This window comes from Pelecanus crispus, chromosome 2 (genome assembly GCF_030463565.1).
Source record: "Pelecanus crispus isolate bPelCri1 chromosome 2, bPelCri1.pri, whole genome shotgun sequence".
NCBI classification, from domain to species: Eukaryota; Metazoa; Chordata; class Aves; order Pelecaniformes; family Pelecanidae; genus Pelecanus; species Pelecanus crispus.
The window spans coordinates 72,995,089-73,014,561 of record NC_134644.1 but is presented as its reverse complement, the minus strand read 5'-3'; the positions used below and the strand labels follow the sequence as shown (position 1 = coordinate 73,014,561).

Here is a 19,473-nt window from a genome sequence, read left to right as displayed (position 1 = left end):
GCAATTTGTCAAATTCCTCTAACAGGAAAGTCATGGAGCCATAGTGCATTTCCAAAAGGAGAGAGGTAAATGTGTTGTTTGGTGCACTGGAAAATGACTGAAAAAACCCACAAAAGTCTTACAAGGAGAAAATGGAAAATGCTTTTGCTTTTCCTAGCTAGAAGTCCTTGAGATGGGAAACAGAAAATAGAAGAAGAGGCAAAACCTGGCTTTATACATTTCCACCAAATCATCACAAATAGTCTTGGTCACGGCTCACCATAGTTCAGGGTAGGCTACTAATCACCCACATGAAGGAAGTTTCAATTCCACTCATCCCACAAACCTTGCATCTGCAAATCTCCCTATTTAAAGAAGCGGTAATAGACATTTGAGGGTTACTAGATCACACTCTAGGAAGAGATAATAAGCAAGATTAAGCACGTAGTCTATTATTTTAGTGCTTTTAACATTTTCCTTACAGTTAAGTATCATGAAGAAAAATCCTGCATCCTGTTTTCACCACAAAAATACTTTCCTTTTACTTTATTACTTCTTTCCTCCCAGAAAAACTGATCTCACTTTCCAAAAATCTAGGAGGATATTAACAAATTGACCACGCAGTTCTCTCCAAACTCCAAATGGCAATTAAGTCCGTTACCCAAACCGGACAGTTCTCTGTAAGCAAAATTCCTATTAATGCTGTACTTCATTCACTATGAAAATCACTATGAGAAATCACACTGTTAACTTGTGACTTGTTGGATGACAAGGTGCTGATGTGTCCCCCACAGTACACAACCTTTGGACAAAAAACCAGGCATGTTGCATATTCTTACATGTTCACAGACAGAGGTACAAGTGTGTTACGGCAGCCAGGCTGCTAGAATATTCCCAGCTAGCGTCCAGGCCCGTGCTCACTTCAACATGCAGCAGATGATGCAGACTGTCCTCAGATTATAGATATCGCAAAAGATACTTCTACTTTTATTCCAGGCCTTGCGCTTACCAGCCAAATGAGAGAATAAGGCTTTTAATCTGCATTTCATCTGCTGAACAAAAGAAAGTGTATGAACAGAGGCCTCCAACAGTGGCTCAGTGTAAAGATGAATTTGTAGCCCATGGTCAAGATACTCTGTATTTGCTGCTACCTACTAATGAGCTACCGAGCATCAGTTTAGGAAGCTGCTACAAGGCTTTTATCTGGTAAATTAGAATTTCTCCTCTATTCACTAACTTACCACAGATCACCAAACAGCCGTTTTCAGTATTTGGAAAAGCATAAGGAACCATGTTAATAGAAACTACTGACAGCAACAGCAACTCCTTCTCAAGTCAAACCACTGTGGAGTACAACAGTGCTTGGGTAGTATTTTGGAAAGGGGATGCCATAACAAAGCATTACACTTTGCCAGAGATCAGCCCCATCTTCCAGGACGGTGTCTTTCTTGCAAAGAATAAAGCAAGAACTACAGAAGAGCAATAACTTGTTTTCTCTGTTCAAAAGATTATTTTGCACGTATAACCAAAGACACCTGGCAAGCAACATGTTTAAGTTCACTTTGCTGGAGACATTTCCACTTTGATGTTGAAAGATAGACCTGCTGGTATGATAGCATTTCATAACATCCAAATTGTGATATTTAAAATGGGTGTGTTAAGAATGAGAGATGGAATATTCTTTAATCAAATCACCTCAAAGACATCTGATACTTACTGAAATTTTTCAAAATATTTTGACCTTCCAGACTATTTTTATGAACCATAAGGACAAATATTCTCTGCAGAGATGACTTAACTCTATGCAGGGAGCAGACAAACACCCCCAAAAAGGAGGGCGATATCACAGAGACCACACCAAGTTTTCCACTAGAATGTTGACTTAGGCTTCCAGGAAGGAAAAGGGTTTGTGTAACATCATCTGTGCAGCTCCCCTTATTGCCCACAGCGGTATCGCTTTGCACAGAACCCAGTGCACCGAGACCCGGTACAAACAGGCATTTGTGAAGAAATCAGAATTGACTGTCACTTGCAAGATGCCGTATTTTCTGTCTACAGCCAGGCACTGTGAATTGCAAACAGCATGGATAAGAGAAGAGACAAATTCATTTACATTGGGGGAATACTGATACGACTACTGAAAAGTCACATCTCCAATATCATACTGAAACAACTCATTTCTCTGACTTTGTGTTGTAGGAGTCCTGTGGAAGATTTTGAGGAGGCAGAAGCAAAGGTTTGAAAACAGAATTTCTCTCATGGGGGAGAGAGCAAGAGAGAGAAGTCTATATGCATGACTAATTCAAGATTATTGTCCTCTTCAGAAGCAGCACTAAGTTCACATAGCCCTAGCTTTTTTATTGCTGTTGCATGCAGAATATGGAGTTGGTAAAGTAGAATATGCCAAATTGACAGTATTTTGGCCTGTTGTGCTGTTTTCCTGGGTAAATTCTGCTATTTTCCTACTTACAGGGTCAAATATCCTTCCATGATTTAGACTATAAACTTGAAACAGATGTTCTTTCTGGATTACCTCTATGAAGCCACTAGCATAATAATCACTAGCAGGACACACAAATATAGCTATAGAGCAGATTAAACCCTGAGTCATCAGAAATTTTAAAAGAAAAACATTTAAGTCAAAAGTAAGCTTGAGAAATCAAATCTACATCATAATGCTAAGTCACACACCCATACATTTACCTTTGATGGCTGATAAATTTAACATGTGGACCTGATCCAAACACAGCTTTAGCTTGCTGTCAACAGCTCTTACATTGAACTGTAATGACTCTGTATGTTGAACAGATGTTTAAGTAGTGATCATTTATGTGCAGCGATGTTCTGCCACTACCTGTAACTCAGTAATTACTGTTCTCTCAGTGAGTAATGCCAAAATATAGCATGATGAAATTCCCTTGCACCTGAGATAGCCAGCACTAATTCGTACCTGTAATAGAAGCAGCAGTAAAATCAAACAAGCTGGAGCCTTTAGTGATCCAGGTGTTGTTTTTAAACCAGAATGCCTTTAGGTTGTTAGGAGAGCTACCTCATTTCTTCAGACTACTCAGCACTGAGGTAGCGCACTAATTACAGTACCTTTAACCCAAAAAGAGTACTTTAAAAAGGATAATTTGACATACCTCTGTGCAAGTATAGTATTGCATGGTATAACATGGCAAGCATGTCTAAAAGCAGACCTACAGACAGTAGGTCAGAGTATAGAAGATACTTTAATGAGAAAAGGAAAAAGAGGAGTGAAATGTCATTATCCCAATGGGAATTTTGACAGGAAAAAAACCCACCACCAGGACTACCTGCCTTGCTTTTCCAAAAGCTTCCACAGGAAGTAGGAAGTCACGGGGATCTTTTACTTCTCATAGGAAAGATGGCATCTTGTACTGCCTACCCTCCTTGCTTATGCGTAGATTCATACTGATGCAGAGGGAACAGACTGACCTTACCATCACAGTACTCCATCGCTCCAGCTCTTCTCACAGGGTTCACTCAGAAGACCTGATTTAACCATATGTAAAGTTGGGAGACAGATGCTGAAGTGAAAATGAACAGAAACAAGGAAAACAACAACTCCTGGAGAGTAAAATACAACAAAGCAGAGACTTGAGTGCCTGCAAAGCCTCCTCTGAAAGTCCCTAGAGCTCTAGGAACCTCCTGTGGCAGAAACACCACAGCACTGTTTTCCCCCTTTCTTTGCCACCTCTGCGGCTCAGGCAACTAACTGGAGCTTGGATCCTTAGTAATCATAATCATTATTTACCCAACTTGAAATCTGAAATGAATTCTTGGATAATAGATATTCCCAACTGGTCTTTTCAGACCTGATGAGTGCTCCCAAACCCCAAACAATTATTTTCACACAGCCTCTCACGAGCATTGCCTAGCCCCTGCTCTCCAACACCGTCACCTCATCCACCACAGACAGTGGGTCAGCAACAGAAAAGAAGCAGGAGCAGGACAGGTTTCATCAGGCACGATCCAGCTTGAGTTCACCAGCCTCAAAGCACTAACTGCTCCAGAGATTTCAGTCCGGTTTCTACTTTTGTATTCTTCAGTAAATAACTTCAAAGTAGCAGTGCTAAGAGTAGCAACAACATAGATCTGCATTTTTCCCCCAGATTTAAAGATTTAGTTTTTAAAAACTTAGAACACAGCTCAGCAAGTCAAGCACCTTTTCACTTTGTCAATGTAACTGACATAAGTACATAGCTGATTTATTCAAAATGCAAAGAAGGAAGACAATACATACATATGTGTGTATACCCAGCCACCCTGCTGGCACATCTTTCTGTGGCTTCAATGTAAATTATATTCCCCAAATACCAATGGGAGTTGCATGAATGTAGGAATGGCAGGATCCTTATAGCAATGTTTCTAAAGTCCCAATTCAGAAACACACTTAACTTTCAGGCCAGATGAAAGCCATGCACCTGCACATATTCACCAATTTAAAAATAAAACAGTAGGCTTAAAGTGCAATCCTTCATTAGAATGGGAACCGGCACATCTAAAATAACTTGCCCCGCTATTGCTGTTTGCAATGTCTGTGCAATTCTATTTTCAGTTCCTTTTCTATAGAAAAACATGTCAGTGGTCTTTAAAAATACACACCAATATAAACAGAGCAGCTTTGTTCACGTTATCCCAGTGATATCCCAGTAAGTGTACGCAACAGAAAGAAACAAACATCAGTAAGGGGAAAAAAAGTGCCAACTTCACAAGTTATTCTAAACCAAAAGAAAGTAGGCCTTTTTTCCCTACTGTAGAAACTGTCAGCACTGTGTTAAATTTAGGCACATTATCCTTGGAATTAAGTGGCTTGATCAAAGACTAAACCTTTCAGACATCGCAGTGGTATTATATAAGAAATTATTAGGCCCTCACACATTGAAAATCTGGAACATCCTGTATTTATACACTCAGTCATGCTCATAGTAACTTAAAAGAAGGGCACTGTAAAAATTAGCTTATCAGGACATGCTTTAAAAATTTATGAAAGGACTTTGCTAGAGGAAGAGGTAGAATTTATCTGTCCTAACAGTGATGTGGATACCTGAGCTCGTCCATCTAAACTTCTTTTATTATCAATAGGGAAAAAAGGTAATTCTAGATTGCTATTCATCTTATCCTAAAACACAAGTCTAAAACAGCTACTTCTACTATAAAATTCAGATGAGTGTGTTTAGATGTAGAAAAGCACACTGCAGATTACAAAGATGAATGGCAGCCATACTACACGCATTAACTTTAACAGAAGCAAAAAGAAATCTCTGGACTGTGAAACTGGACTTCCATTTAGTTGTAAGGGATGAAATTTTCAAAAATTATGCCAGTTCCTGGTGCTCCACTTTTTGGTTTACCACTTAAAGACACTGTAAAATGGTATCATATTCCAGAAGCCGGTATTATTCAATAAACTAAGGCCACTTCAAGTGCCTGAAATAGAGCTGGGGGTGGGGAGGGAAGGGAGAGGTGCCAATCAGGAGGCACTTCTGAAAAAAAATTACTAGTGTATCTACTGCCAGATATGTGTGGAAGAGTTTTAGGGTAACAGTGCTCCTGTGTGATGGGTGTAGCCAAACGCACCCAGTTTCCTGCTTCCGCAAGCAGGTGCTGCAAACCTCAGTTCTTCCTGTCCTCTTCCTTGTCTAAGCAGTTTTGCATCTGTGAAACACCCAGTAACAGCACTTGCAGAAGAACAGAAGAAAAACCCTTGTGAACAACAAAGAAAATGCTTTCCGTTGAGCTTAAAAACATCACTTCAAGGTACATCAACAAGGAGAGGTGAAGAGCTATGTTTTTCTGCCCATGCTCCAACCTAGTAGAATATGGGGCACAGATCTCAGGGTGCCACCATACCCTTTCCAACACTGCAGAGCCACAGAATTTGCTAAAAGAGGTACAGAAAATATTCCCAGCTACCTTTCAACATAGAACCCCCTCACAGGCAGAAGAGGATACACAAAGATTTTAGAAAGCCATCAGTAAGGGCCAGGGAAAATCTGCAATGAATCTGCTCAGATTTTTTTTTTTTTTTTTGGTAGAGTTAATTTTCAGTCAACTCAACCTGTGAAGATGAACAACTGTTTTTTCACAAAAGAAGAAAAAGAAGCATGGCATAAGGGAAGAGAATATATGCAGAACCACCTTTTTTAGTAGTAAACTTTAGTCAGAGCTATTTATTTGACTGGGAAAATCACATTTTTAGTTTATATTTTGGCAATTATCTTTGCAAACAAAACAGTTAGTAACTCATTCTGTTTCTGTAAACAATGAAAACTTTATATTCTGCAGTTGCTTGCAGAGTCCCCCATTTCCACCGTGGCCCTTGATTCTTCTGGCAAGCAAGTTTTCTAGATAGCTTTTTTCTTCATTTTTTAGCCTACCTGCCAAGAGCTGTGTATGGGTTTTTTTTTTTTCAATTCAAGCACAATTATCTTTGTTTCATTCCTCTGCTATAACAGTGACCATGTAGAATTAGCAAGCCTCCGTAACTGCCAACTTCAGATACTCACTGTCACAATCATGAGATTTCACAGTCATAAAATACTGCTCTTGCCTGTTGTTCTACAGTTTAAAAGTAAAATTATTGCTCTATGTTGTTTAATATAAGATATGTTTATCTAACGTTCATTCATGTGGGCTGCAGATTTATTTTTAATCCCTTCAGAACTGAGGCAGGAAGAGAAGCCACTAATAAAATGTGTACAGTGACAATATCCTGTTGTGGCTGGTTTTTCCTTCCTTATTTCTGCTCAGAATTTGCAGCACGCTCGCTTCACGCTCATTTATTTTGGATCTTGAACCATGCAAGAAGACAAGAATGTAGCCCCAGCTGTTTAGTTATGCCTGCGTTACAAGCACCTCGCATCTACAGCAAATATCTCTGTAAGCTGAACTTTGGAGCACATATAATTTTAGGCGCTCAACTTCAGACACTATTGAAAACAAGTAACTTGGAGATGACAAGCGCTCAGGACTTGGCGCAAGTCAAACATCTCAACTGTCTCTAAAATAAACTATCTGGAAATCGTTATTACCTTTCCAAAAAGTCATGCTCTGAATGAGTTCCAGGGGTTACCCCCTCAAAAAAAAAAAAAAAAAAAAAAGATTTCCTAGTTTTCAAACTTAGCAACCAAATCAAAACAAAAACTAAAAGGAAAACAGAAAACCAAAGGAAAACACACAGCATGAGCAAGTGTCAGCTGATGAATAAGCATAAAGAAATGTAAACAATAAAAAAAAGAAGAGATACTTGGATTTTGCTATAAATTAATCTCATTTGCACTATACTATATTTGAGGAAAAAAGATTTAATTTCCTTGCCTCATTAAAAGTGTGCTGCCTTCTTTATATAACCCCCAACAGAGTTCCATACTTCTATTTGCATAGAGTATAGCAGAACTTTGGGTTATAACACTGATATTTTCCAAAGACAACTGTCATATCAGGAGGAAAAAAAACCCACCCACATTTGTATTACTTAACCACAGTATTATATTTTCCCCAGGCATGTTCTTGCCATGCTTATGAGTCAGCAATAGCAGAAACTTAACTTGCTTTCCTTTACAAAGGACAGCAATCATTAGACAACAGGAATAAGTCTCATTTTTTCCCCTTTAACAGTTTGGAAAAAAAGAAAAGAATGCTCTTACATTTTAGCATGATTACAGCGATGCTCCTACTATGCAGTAACAGGCAACTCATTGTCAAAGAAACAAAGTACAGCAACAAAATTCCAGAAACTCCAAGTGAGCTCTTCTTGAAATACCCTATGAACTTGAATGTAGCCAGGGAAAAGAAATTCAGCAATCCTTTAAGTTGCATAAATAATTATAAATTCCCTTTCAAACAAGCCCTTTACACATAAAGGCTAAAGAAACACGCTTTAAAAGAACTAGGACACTGCATGATCCACACAGCTGGCCTGCAAAATTTATTTCCATCTCTCTTCCTATCGCAAGGTTTTATGCCACTAACAACTGGCTATCTCAGAAGCACTTTAAGAAAGCATTTCAGGTTTGATTTTTAGCAAACTTAAGATATCTCAAAATGCACACGGAGTTTTTCCCACTGTTACTGTAGCACTAAAGTGCAGAGCGTGGTGGCATTTCATCTTCCCTGATGCTGGAAGGCACCCGAGCAGTACATACTTTGTACAGAACAAGGGAGAGGAGACTCGGACGGGGATGACCAGGGACCTGGGTCCCCACTGACTGCTCAAAGACGTTCCAGGGCACAAGCCAGTAGTTCCACCTGCCAGCAAAGAAATGAGGCCACCATCTCATAGGCAGAAATAGTCCAAGCGATTACAAAGACCCGATCCTAGACACAGGAAACAGAGACACACCTGCCATTTAGGGTCTTCTAAACTGGTCTGGTACATTGCCCTTATTAGTGACTATGCTCAAAAACTGAAGTGTCAGGAAAAAAAGGAAAAAGAGGAGGCAGATACAGAATCAATTTTCTCATAATACTCATTTAAACCTTGACTTAACTCTATCCAGGCCAAAAAAACCAGGAAGCCTGACTGAGATAGTTAGGCAACTGAGGTAATGGTGCACGTAAAATGTATGATTGATAAACAGTTAGATAACAGACTACTGATCAGGATGTCAGAACTCTATCAAAGGGTGAAGGCAGATTACACCAGACACCTGCTGATGTAGTCTCTTCAGAGAGAATATGCAGATCACGAACCCCCCAGATACAGTGTTAAAGATATGCAGCATGAACTGAACAGAGAGGAAATACCCAGCATATGGACAAAAAAACACACCCCAACAGTTAAACAGCAGAACAGACAAGTAAGAGGATAACCAAGAGGGAAATACATTGCAAAGCATATAAGGGGCCAGTTACTTTCCATATAAGCTAACAGAAGGACAGCTGTAGCTTGGGGTCCTTGGAAGTGGGATGCTGGAAAAGTGACCTCTCTTGGGCGTTGGCTGGTCTTCCCTACAGAGACCTGCTGCTTCCTGCTGTATCACCATGTGAAGAATCTCACGTAATAAATCCAGCGTCAAGTCAAGCCCTGGGAGTGGATGACGACTCTAGCAGACCCACTCACCCGTAATGGGAGCAGCAGCACTTGGGACTGCCAGCAGTGACTCGGGATCCCAGGAGCATCAGCAACACCAGAGGCAGAGCTGCCAGAAACCAGTGCCTGCAGAGGGGACAGGCCCTGAAAGCAGCCAGCAAAAGAATACGTACTTCCAAAAGCTTTCCCTTTGAAGCTACTAAGTATCTTACTCTAGATACTCATGTTTTTCATATAAACGTTCAAGTCCATGCTGGGTCTGGCCAAGTTCTTGGCCTTAGCAGCCTCCTGTTGAAATGGGTTTCACAGTCCAGTTCTGGACTGCATGAAAAAGACCTTCATTTTAATCACTGTTGAATCTGCAGCCTTCCAAGGTTATCACATTTTTTTCTTCACATGGAGAAACACCGGGAGACAGAAGGGAAGAAATCCTAGATCTATTTCATTTACGCTGCTCACGTACACTTTCACCATGATCCCTCTTAACAGTCACATTTCTAAAGCAAACAACCCAGTTCCTTCAGTTTGCTTTTGCATGTTTAAGAAGTCTATCCTGTAATTTTTCTCTCTTTTACCTTGTTCATATTTTCATTCTGGTTTCATGGCAAAGAACAGCTACAGTCATCTTTTGATTGACAAGAGCAACTACAGTGGGACAGAAACATAATTATGTCACCCATTTCCCCCTGCCCTGGACCATTCTTTGTTCTAATCCTCATTTTATTTACTGGTTAGCATCAGCAGAACATCTCTCAAACTTTCTTTTTCCAAACTGCTGAGCCCATTTTCCTCTTTGCAATGTTACATTTGCAATTGGGAACTAGCACCCCAGCAGAGAAGTAGCAGTAAAGGTAACACAAAATTAAAGTTACATTCTCTGAATAAAAAACAAATAAATGTTTCCTCTCTCAAGAGTCTATCATATTTCACAATTTACCACAGCAACGTGCCCACACTTTCAACATACTTCTATAAAATAGGGAAAACCCACCCATGCACTGAGTGCAGTGTTATTGTTGCTGTGGCAACTACAGACCACAATTTTCTGCCTCAAGAGAATTAGCATGAACACAAACATAGACACAAAGGCATAAACAGCTGTGGGTGCTAACAGTGCCTACAACTCACTGTGGATGCATAATGCTGCCATCAAAACCTGGATTTATTCAAAAAGTCCTTTAACTTCCCAGTCACTGTCTCCGAACCATTTGTCTACACTTGTTTTTCACCTTCAATGCAGCATAGTTGGCAAAACATCCCGAGATGTTTCTTATTCTGCCGCATAAGAAGTATAAATGTAAGACAACTTAAACTCTGCTTGTGAGTGAACAAAGTAATTCTAAAACTCCCTCTCAAATAGGTAAATCATTGATCTGTCAGCTGGAATTTGCTGGTATAAATACTTACTGCAAACTAGAGGAGTCAGTGATTTGTACCTGCCCTCTGTGTGTGCACACGAGATAAACAAAGTCAACACTGTACTACTCTTTAACACTTCTTTGCACTGATAACAGGAAAAAACCTACTTTCACCAGTTTTTCACCAGTTTATAATGTTATTTAAGCTAGGTGTAAGAGTTAATAATTAAATCTTTTCTACTCAGTGGCCCTTTTGAAAAAAAAAGTTTAAAATAAAACAGATACATGAGCATGAAAAAAAGCATGCAAGTTATTCGGGGGGATGTCAAATGTCTCGGTTTTTGCCTTGTCATTTCACCTTCCCCATTCCTGCCCTATCTGCATAGCAGTGCCAAACTGCACTTGAACAAGAAACCACAAACAAAGAAATTGCTCAAGTCCAATTAGAGCTTTTGTCACAAGAACGGGGCCTGTTGAAGAAGCAAACGCTCACCCTGAGCATGACAGCCAGCAGCTGAAGCTTCTTTCTTGGCCTGAAACTGTTATTTAGTTTTTTAGTATTCTGCATACGATCCAAAAGACTGATCTAAAGGAGTATTTTCTTGCCTCCTTTTCCCTTCCCAGACGTCCCCAGCCTGACGCACTCACTGAACTTGAAGACTGCAGAATATGATCTGACACTGATCAATAATATTTAAAGTTGCTAGTCCATAGGATTGCCAGATTTTTGTCTGGGACTTACCAGGCAGATACACACACTTGGATCTATCTGCCCTTTGCGTAAGTCATCTAGGTAGGTAGCTCACATACTTTCAGGCAGCAGCCCACCCACCGCACTGCAGAGTGTCACATGAGGACACAGGCAAAATTCCCATTATCCAGCCACCCAATCACCCAGGAACACCAGGTAAATGTTCAGAGTCCTCAAATCCCACCTGGACAAAGCATCCAGAAAGAGGAAACCAATAATGAAGAATTGTTCTAATAGTTAGTATTTGTTTTGTCCAAGACCAGATAGCATGGCAACAGTAACGCTATAGACGGACTGACTAACTTTACTGAGAGTTTTCAGAGTAATGACTACCATTTCCTGTTAAAAAAAAAACAAACCCAAAACAACAACAACAAAAAAAAAACCCAAAAAACCATGAAGCTGGTAAAGCTGTCTAGTTAATATTTTGAATTTTGGTTTAAAACTTACTTTTGATTCAGGTATTTTACTAAAACTTAGAGGTATGATTGAGAACAAACTCTTTAGGAATTTGTAAATATTTCAGTTAATTTGATTCAAAAATATGTTTACAAGTTTTTTTCTCACATTATTCAGATTTCTTTTTTTTTTTAAGCCTGTAATTTTCTTATCATGAGGGAAAACCAGAACACAGTAGAAAAATTATTTCCCACCCAACTCCATTAAGTATGCAACATATTGTAAGTAGTCCTCCCCAAAAAAAGGTCTAAAAAACCCATTTATGTCAGAAACAACTGCTTGTGCTTTTGTTTTTGCTTCGGTGCTCACCTACAATTTTGCAAAAGCTGTTTAAAATGCCTTAAGCCAGGGAAAAAAGGACTGGTAAAAACGAGCATTTCCAATCAAGATCTTAAGAAGGGAGAATGATCGAATCTAAGCTTGCTCTGGGGAAGGACCACCCAAAGGGTTTCCCCTTGGCTGTTTTTCTCCATGTGCCGTTCTCCCCCTTGGCAGAGGCAGGACAGGCTGACCCAGCTGAGTCCCTTGCAGAACAGACTGGATTCCAGATTGTCAGAAGTGACCAAACGAGCCTGACCAGTGCTATGCTCTGAAGAAATCACCAAATGAAGGTCAGAGATTTCCACTATGCCTACCTTAGCAAGTGCTGTGGTGCAGCAGAAGTGGGTCTGAAGAGCAAAACAGCTGAGGATGAAGACCCCCACATTCACACGACTCATTGTCTGGAGGGTCTCACTTCAGAGGAGCCGAAGTCTGGTGCTGCGGGCTGTGTGCCCTTTAGCAGCTGAACTGCAGGCTCCTGGGGTGCATCCTTCATCTTCACATTCTCAGAAAGCAACCCTGTAGATGCTCCGGGGCCACTTCACATACAAAGTATGCCAAGTGGGGACAGTCAAGAGATTTGTTCCCAAAGCGCACTCCTGATCCAAACTACATGTTAACATAAACTCTCCCACTATTAGTAAAGGACAGTAGAAATTTATGCATCAGGCTGTACTTTTAAGAGCAAGCCTGAGTTTCTGGAAGCTCTCCTTAAGTACCCTCACTAGACTACCGAGCATCCAGGAGATGAGGTTTGGTACCCTTAAGGTTACCTGTAACTACTAGGTCACATACAGAGGGATTTTTTCACTCCAAAGAGGAACACAGCACATTCACATCAGAATTTTACTTGGTTTTGGACAAGTACAAAAGGTTGCATTCACCTCTACGCTGATGCCAAACCCAGCGCTGCAGCCTCCCCTGCCCAGGGATTACCAGCACCACTTGCAGTTTGGCAAGTCTACCTTGAGCGCTGCCCATTCTCGTGAACTGTAATAGGAGCCAAGGAGCAGCCAAGGCATTAAATACCGTGCCAGGCTGGCCAAGGCACCGTAAATCCTAAGCATCAGGGGCTCCCTTGAAAGCACAGAGCCAGCTCTGTGCTCAGTGCCTAGACCCCTAGGCTGGAGCCCGAGTCTTCATCACTACTTTATATCATCTCAAAATAGCTGCAGAGCACCACTAAATCAGTGCTGGTGTGATTAATGTGCAGAGAAGGTTTAAGGAAACTTTACGCAGCACTTCAACGTTTATTTTTCCAGATCTCATTTAACACAAATGAGAAGGAAGGTGCTTAAAAGGGGGAAAATTGCAAGTGGCTGATTCCAGTTGCACTTTTGTCCCTTGCCAAATGAAAAGCTTAATAGGACAGACTTTGTTTTCAAGGCATGAGGGATGTGGAAATATTTACACCCATAGCACCAAGACATCAGCCATGAGGTTCAAGACTGTGGTGCCAAACTGAGTGAGAACACGTTGAAAAAGGCAGCACGTGTTTCCAAGGCAGAGGAAAATGTGTATTATTGCAATTGTTAGCAATAGGTGACCTGAACAGAAATAAATGCTCTGGAGACAGCCTTAATCTTTGGACAGTACTATACCTCTGTCTCAGGAACATACAGAATCTTGGGTCCTGCAACAAGCGGGTGCAACAAGTTAGAGAGTGGATTTGCTCTAAATGCACAGAAAAGCCGTGCAGCCCATGAGCACTATGAACTGCCCTGCTTGTAGGCACCTGTTTAACTGGGGACCCAAAACAGGATCAGCAAGATTATGCCTCTTTAAATGTTCTTATGTTCTTTAAATCAAGTGCTACGTCCTTCATGGAATTATAATAAAAAGCTAATGATTTCTTTTAAGGACAATAGTTTTACAAAATCTGGGTGCTCAAAAGTCAGCAAATAACAAAATTAAAGTTGGTTTTGGCAACCTAAGTCATATCTCTCTATAAATGTGTTTTAAGATGTTGATTTCAAATTTAATTTTTGCTTACTGTTTCTCAAATAACTAAAAGTTACACAGCTTTATTTTTTGCAGTGGAGAGTGTCAGGCAGGGAGGCATTAAATTGGACAAGTACAGCTGCAATCCAAAATGAAAATATAATTTTCAATTGCAAAATGACTAGCATTAGGAAATTAAAATGTAGCACAGTTCATACCAAACATGGACAGTTGTTGCTGTTGCCTTAGAGTAGCTTTTTTCAGATACTAACCCCACTTACATCTTCAATGAACTTCCATCTTCAGTTATCTTGCTTCAATCTGTAACAAATCACCTTTTTTCATCAGCATTACATCTTCTAATGCCTCTATTGACAACCATTACAGGAACCTCAAAGTTCCCAACCTAAGTATGTTGAGTTCCTAGAAAGCTAATTTTTTATTTGGCTTTTCACTGCCCAAAAAGTAGATTAGAAAAGTCGTGCAAAGAGGCTTGGGACTAACACATCTGCTGACTAGCTAAACCAGAAAGCATAGAAGTAAAACTGAAGTCAGACAGCAAAAGAGCTGAAAAACGTGAAATTTAACAAAACAACCCCTGATTTGGGGATCAGAATTCATGCTGATTTTTGTAAAAGGAGAAAAAATACATGTACTTTTTTCTCCCTTCTCCTTTTTAAACCAATTCATCAGTATGCTTTGGGCAGAGAGCTATTCAAATTCAAGGAATGGTGGGAAGACATCTCTAATACTTCAACTATCCCAAGACTCAGAGGCATGTCCCACAGTCCCCCCACAAAGTTAGTGTTTTATTTAAACTGCTGCCAAAATATAAATATGAAGACCAGCTCCAATGAAAGGATTAAAATGAAAAATAAGGTGTAAAACCAGCAGCCAAAGCATCCAAAATTAAGTTTAAATGCACATTTTTTCCCCTTTGGGGAAACACGGCTGGCCTCAGCAATGAAAATACTGAAGTTAAAAGCCCTCCGATATAAACACAAGAAGATGCTCATAGATTTTTTTGAGACAGTCTCCTTGAACAAAGAACGTATTTCCCTGAAAGTCAACAAACTTGGTACCATCTGACATAGGTCAGGGTAAGGCCTGTTAAAATGTAAGGTTTGTTGTACGGCAGTTGAAGATTTGCATTTGGGCTGCTACTTCGAAGGCAGTAGGTAACCTGGGATTATCAAGGGTACTGCAAAATAACCTTGAGAAGTAAAATGTTTTAATTGTATGTCTTAACCTGTTGAATCTGAATTACTTCTAGAGAAGTCTAGACCTGAGGAAGGCATGGTAAAACTACACATGGATAAACAATGCCATTAAAACTTACTTTTAATATACCTTTAAATAGTGTATTTATTTCTTCACTGTATACACACATGCACTTTGTTTACACAAATTACACTATTAAAAGTTTAATGTTTAACTTCCCATATCTCTCTGATTTATGGTAGAAGACAATGTCCCAAAATTGGTTATTTAGGGCACATATGACATAAAAGTATATACTTTGCCAAAAGTTACTGCATAAGCGTACCAGAGGGATGACATTCCAGAATCAGTGATTTGGGGCATACATGGTAAGGAAAAAAAAAAAAACCCAAACTTTTTTCCAAATGCTGCTGGAGGTATGTCATTGACCTAGCCAGATATTTTTAGAACACAAGTCAGCTAAACTTCAAAGTCTGCTTTCCTGGGATATGAGGATGAATTGAACACAGCGAGTCTTTTCATCCTCTTTCAAGCTCATTAATCTTGTTACTGAATATAGCACTTCTTAAAAAATAGTATTTCAATGCTAAATTAAAAAATAAATCATCCATTAGAGAGACATGCAAAACCACACTGAGACATCAGGATTATTTTAGCATCTAAAGCAGAAAACATCACTACGTTCTCATGCAGCACACTGCGAAATAAAATGTGAACAGTCTGCCAGGTATGCAGCACAGCTAGGAATTGCACCCTCTGTAATGCTGCGCTGTTTTTAAACCTAAGTTGTAATTTTTTAAAACGAAGAAAACAACCAATGTGAAAAATGACATTTTCATTTTCATCCATGGTTCCCATAGTGAGTGATACAATAGCTGCCTACTACATGACAAAACATTTTCCACCTGCCATTACTATACAGCTTTTCTGCCCCTGCTATGGAAGGGTAACGATTATGACTTTCATTTTTCAGACCTTCAGTTCAACTTTTTTCCTGGTCTTTCTCATAGACTGAAATCTCTTTCATAGCACAGACCTCATGGAAAAATCATCTCTATAGAAGAAGGGACAAGTCCTTCGTGCACTTAACGTAGAGGTGGACACATACGGCTTTCACGTACCGCAGTGACTTGGAGGGTCTAAACTCCACCTGTGCACCTTTGTCTCTCACTCTCTGGGCACTTCTTGGCATTTTTGAAGGCTCAGCACCAGCCATGGGGAACCGCCTGCCGCACGGACCAGAGGGAGATTTAGGCTGTCACCATCCAACAGGCCAAGCACGATGACACTGAGATACAGTGACAAATCGGAGATTACCTTCCTTGCTGCAGCCCAGCCACCGAGTGGAAGGCATAAGAAAGCCTGTTAGCATTGCAATAAGGGACTCGTATAAAACCAGTCCCTGCTGCATGTGGGGTTTCTATCCAGCAGAATAGTCTTTCATATGCAGATCTCTGTTCTGCGCAGAGGAGCGAGTGAACTTTTCCCCCTCAGCAAAAGCCCTCTTTCATTCTAATGAGGAAGGTAACCAACCCACCTGGCAAAAAAGCTCTGTGAAAGTGTTGAAAGTGTTTTTATTTTGTTTCCGGGGGCATTAACACTGCAGCTCAGAGTTGAAACTCATGTCATTTGAGGAGACAGTGGCGGCACAACGCTTCCACGCAGCTATCTGGGTATTTCCTACTTCAGGGCGGCAGAAATCCCTGATGCTTGGCATGGTCCAGTACACTGCAGTGGGGCAAGAGGGGTGGGGGAGAGTTTTTAAAATGATTGATAGCATAATCTCACAGGGACAATTAAGCAGGATCGGGGGGGGGGGGGGGGGAGGGGGAAGGTGATTTTCAGGTGAGGAAAGCTGCATTTCAGCACAGCTGTGCTGCAGTTCTGTGATGAACCCCAGCAAGGTGGGGGTTCCTCCTGGCCCATTACTGCTCTGTGCCGCTGGAGCCAGCGGGATCATTCACAGGGACGGCACCCATGCCTGCACGCGTGCTTGCACAGCACAGCCCAGCCATGCTGCTAACCCCGGAGCGTGTGCCGCCCTGCATACTGGTGTGGGTTCAAGATGGCAAACCACCCGGCGCACAGGTGCCCACCATCAGCACCCATGAGACCAGGGCCCTGGGACGAACCCAGCATGTAACCAGATGCAGCGAAGCATCCTCAGGCCCGGAAGAGCGTGGGGAGAACTTTCTCCACAGACAACATTGTCTTTGTATCACCTTGGCTGAACAAAAGGACACGTTTTTGAAAGCTTAGAAAGAAAAACTGCAGCCTGTCAAGTCTTCATTGCTCGGTGACCCAGTCAGCCTAACACTGTACGTACGCCGTGGTGTCGCAAACAAGCTGGAACAGTAAACATTTGCTGTTCCTGGTTCCTTTGGTGTTCCCATATTCATCAATCATGGCGTGGAATAGCTCAAAAAAGAAGCTATCCCTATTCATGCACCTTCTCCTAAATTAATAGCTTACGGATAATTATAGGCCTTTATTATTTGACTGTTTTAGCATTGAGCAACAGATCTCTTTTTTTGCATCAAAACCTGTTTTCTGTTAAAAAAGGAAAAACTAGTACGGTGAGATGTAGGGGCTTAATCTATAAAATTATTTCTTACTCAACTTTAAAAACAAACAGTAGTAAAAAATGACACATAGCACCAGCCACTCTGCAAACAGAAGAAAGCAAATAAATCTCAATCTTCTGTTGATTTTTACCAGCACGTTTCTGCAGCCCTGGTTTCTTAGAGCACAGCTCAGCTTCCCCGTAGTTTGGCAGAGACTTTTTCTGGTTAGCACCAACTTCCAGCCCTAACTTCCTCGTTGCTGAAAGAATGCAGGAAGGCAGCAGGTGCATGCAGGCTTGAGAGACAATAAAAGGTTTGGGGTTGGGAAACAACGTTTTCTGCCTGTTAGGGGCCAGTTTAGCTAGGAGCCTATCAACAACCAGACAACACCACTGCTGAAACACTGTTAAGCATTTCATACAAACTTGCTCGCCCGTAAGACCGCTTTCTCGTACGCGTGCCTGTGCGTTTCACGCATCTCCATACGTGCGCTTTGCAATTCCATCAGGCACTTGTACTGGGGCTGAGGAGACCTCTGTGCCTCTTGTCTACAGATCTGTAGCCACAAAAGCGGTGCCTGAAGGTAAGGATTTCTTGCAGGACACATGGCATCCGCCCTCCCGCACAGTGCCCGTCCGCAGAGAGCCAGCCAGAGGTGGGCAAGCACCCGAGCTACTGAAGCATTTCAAAACTTCGCCGCGGTGAGCCCAGCATCCAGCGGCAGCCGCGACTTCTCGCAAGAGCACCAAAACCGCCGGGCATCGCCGGGAAAAATAAAGGGCTTTCACTGCAACTCCCATCAACCAAGCCAGCCCGGCCAAGCCGCCTGCACCGCTCAACCCGACCCCACCGTGCTCCGCCGCCCGCCTCCCCCCCGCCGAAACCCGCTTCTACCCCCGGGTTTTCCGCGGGAAGCGGTGTCTCCGCGCTGCCCCCAGGCCCTTCGGCAGATGCAAGGGCTACTCGTGTCTGCCAGGGGAGCCTCCCCGCGCCGGGAGACCCCCGCTTCGGGACACACGCAAGAGCCGCCCCCCCCCCGCCCCGCCGCGCCCCGGCACGGCGCGCAGCCTCACCTGGTCCAGCGGGATGCCCAGCAGCCCGCTCAGCGGGTGCAGCAAGGTGGAGCCGGTGGTGCGGTGCGGGGCGCCGGGCGGCTCGGCCATGCTGCATTCCCCCCCGCCGCCACGGCCACACGCCCCCGGCCCGCCCGCACCTGCCCGCACCGCACCGCGCCGGCCGCCGGGCCGCAGGGGGCGCTCGGCGGGGCGGGGCCGGGCCGCCGCCAACGGCCGGGGGCGGAGCGGGCGCCGGGCGGGCCCTGAGGGCGGGGAGCGGGGAGGCCTGGCCGCCCCCGGGGCCTCGCCCGCCGCCGCCGCCGGCAGAGGAGGGGCGGGGGCAGGCGGCCAAGCCCGCGCGTGGGGGTGGCCCGCGATAACGGGCGGCTGCCCCGGCCCGGTTGGAATTTGAAAGGCAACCGCTCCGTCCTGAGGGAGCTTCCCCCCGCGCCCGGCTGCGCCGCGTTTCTTACGGGAAGTGAAAACCACCCTGCGCCTCGCCGCGCCGCGCCTCGCCTCCCGGGGGTCCCCCCGCCCCGCCCGGCCCCGCTCCGGCAGCCCCGGGCCGGGCGAGGGGCAGAGCGGCCGAAGCCTCGGTGGCAGCGCTCGGCGCCGCGGGGAGGGGCGGCGCCCACGGGGCGTGCAGGCGGGCGGGCGGCGTGGCGGGGGCGAGCTGTGCCTGTGGGGGCAGCGGCGGGGCCTGGTAAGGGGTGCAGGGCACCCACCCGCAGCGGCGGCGGGCTTCCCTTGCGCCAGGTGGGCTCGG

General features: G+C 43.2%; 1 protein-coding gene across 1 annotated transcript in view; it reads right to left on the bottom strand.

Annotated features, from left to right (window-relative positions):
- MBOAT1 (membrane bound glycerophospholipid O-acyltransferase 1) overlaps window positions 1-18,815 on the bottom strand; it is a 56,917-nt gene extending 38,102 nt beyond the window's left edge. Inside the window, exon 1 of the mRNA XM_075704914.1 lies at window positions 18,726-18,815. Coding sequence (XP_075561029.1) covers window positions 18,726-18,815 — 90 coding nt within the window. The remainder of the gene's footprint in view (window positions 1-18,725) is intronic.
- Between the last annotated feature and the right edge of the window lie 658 nt (window positions 18,816-19,473).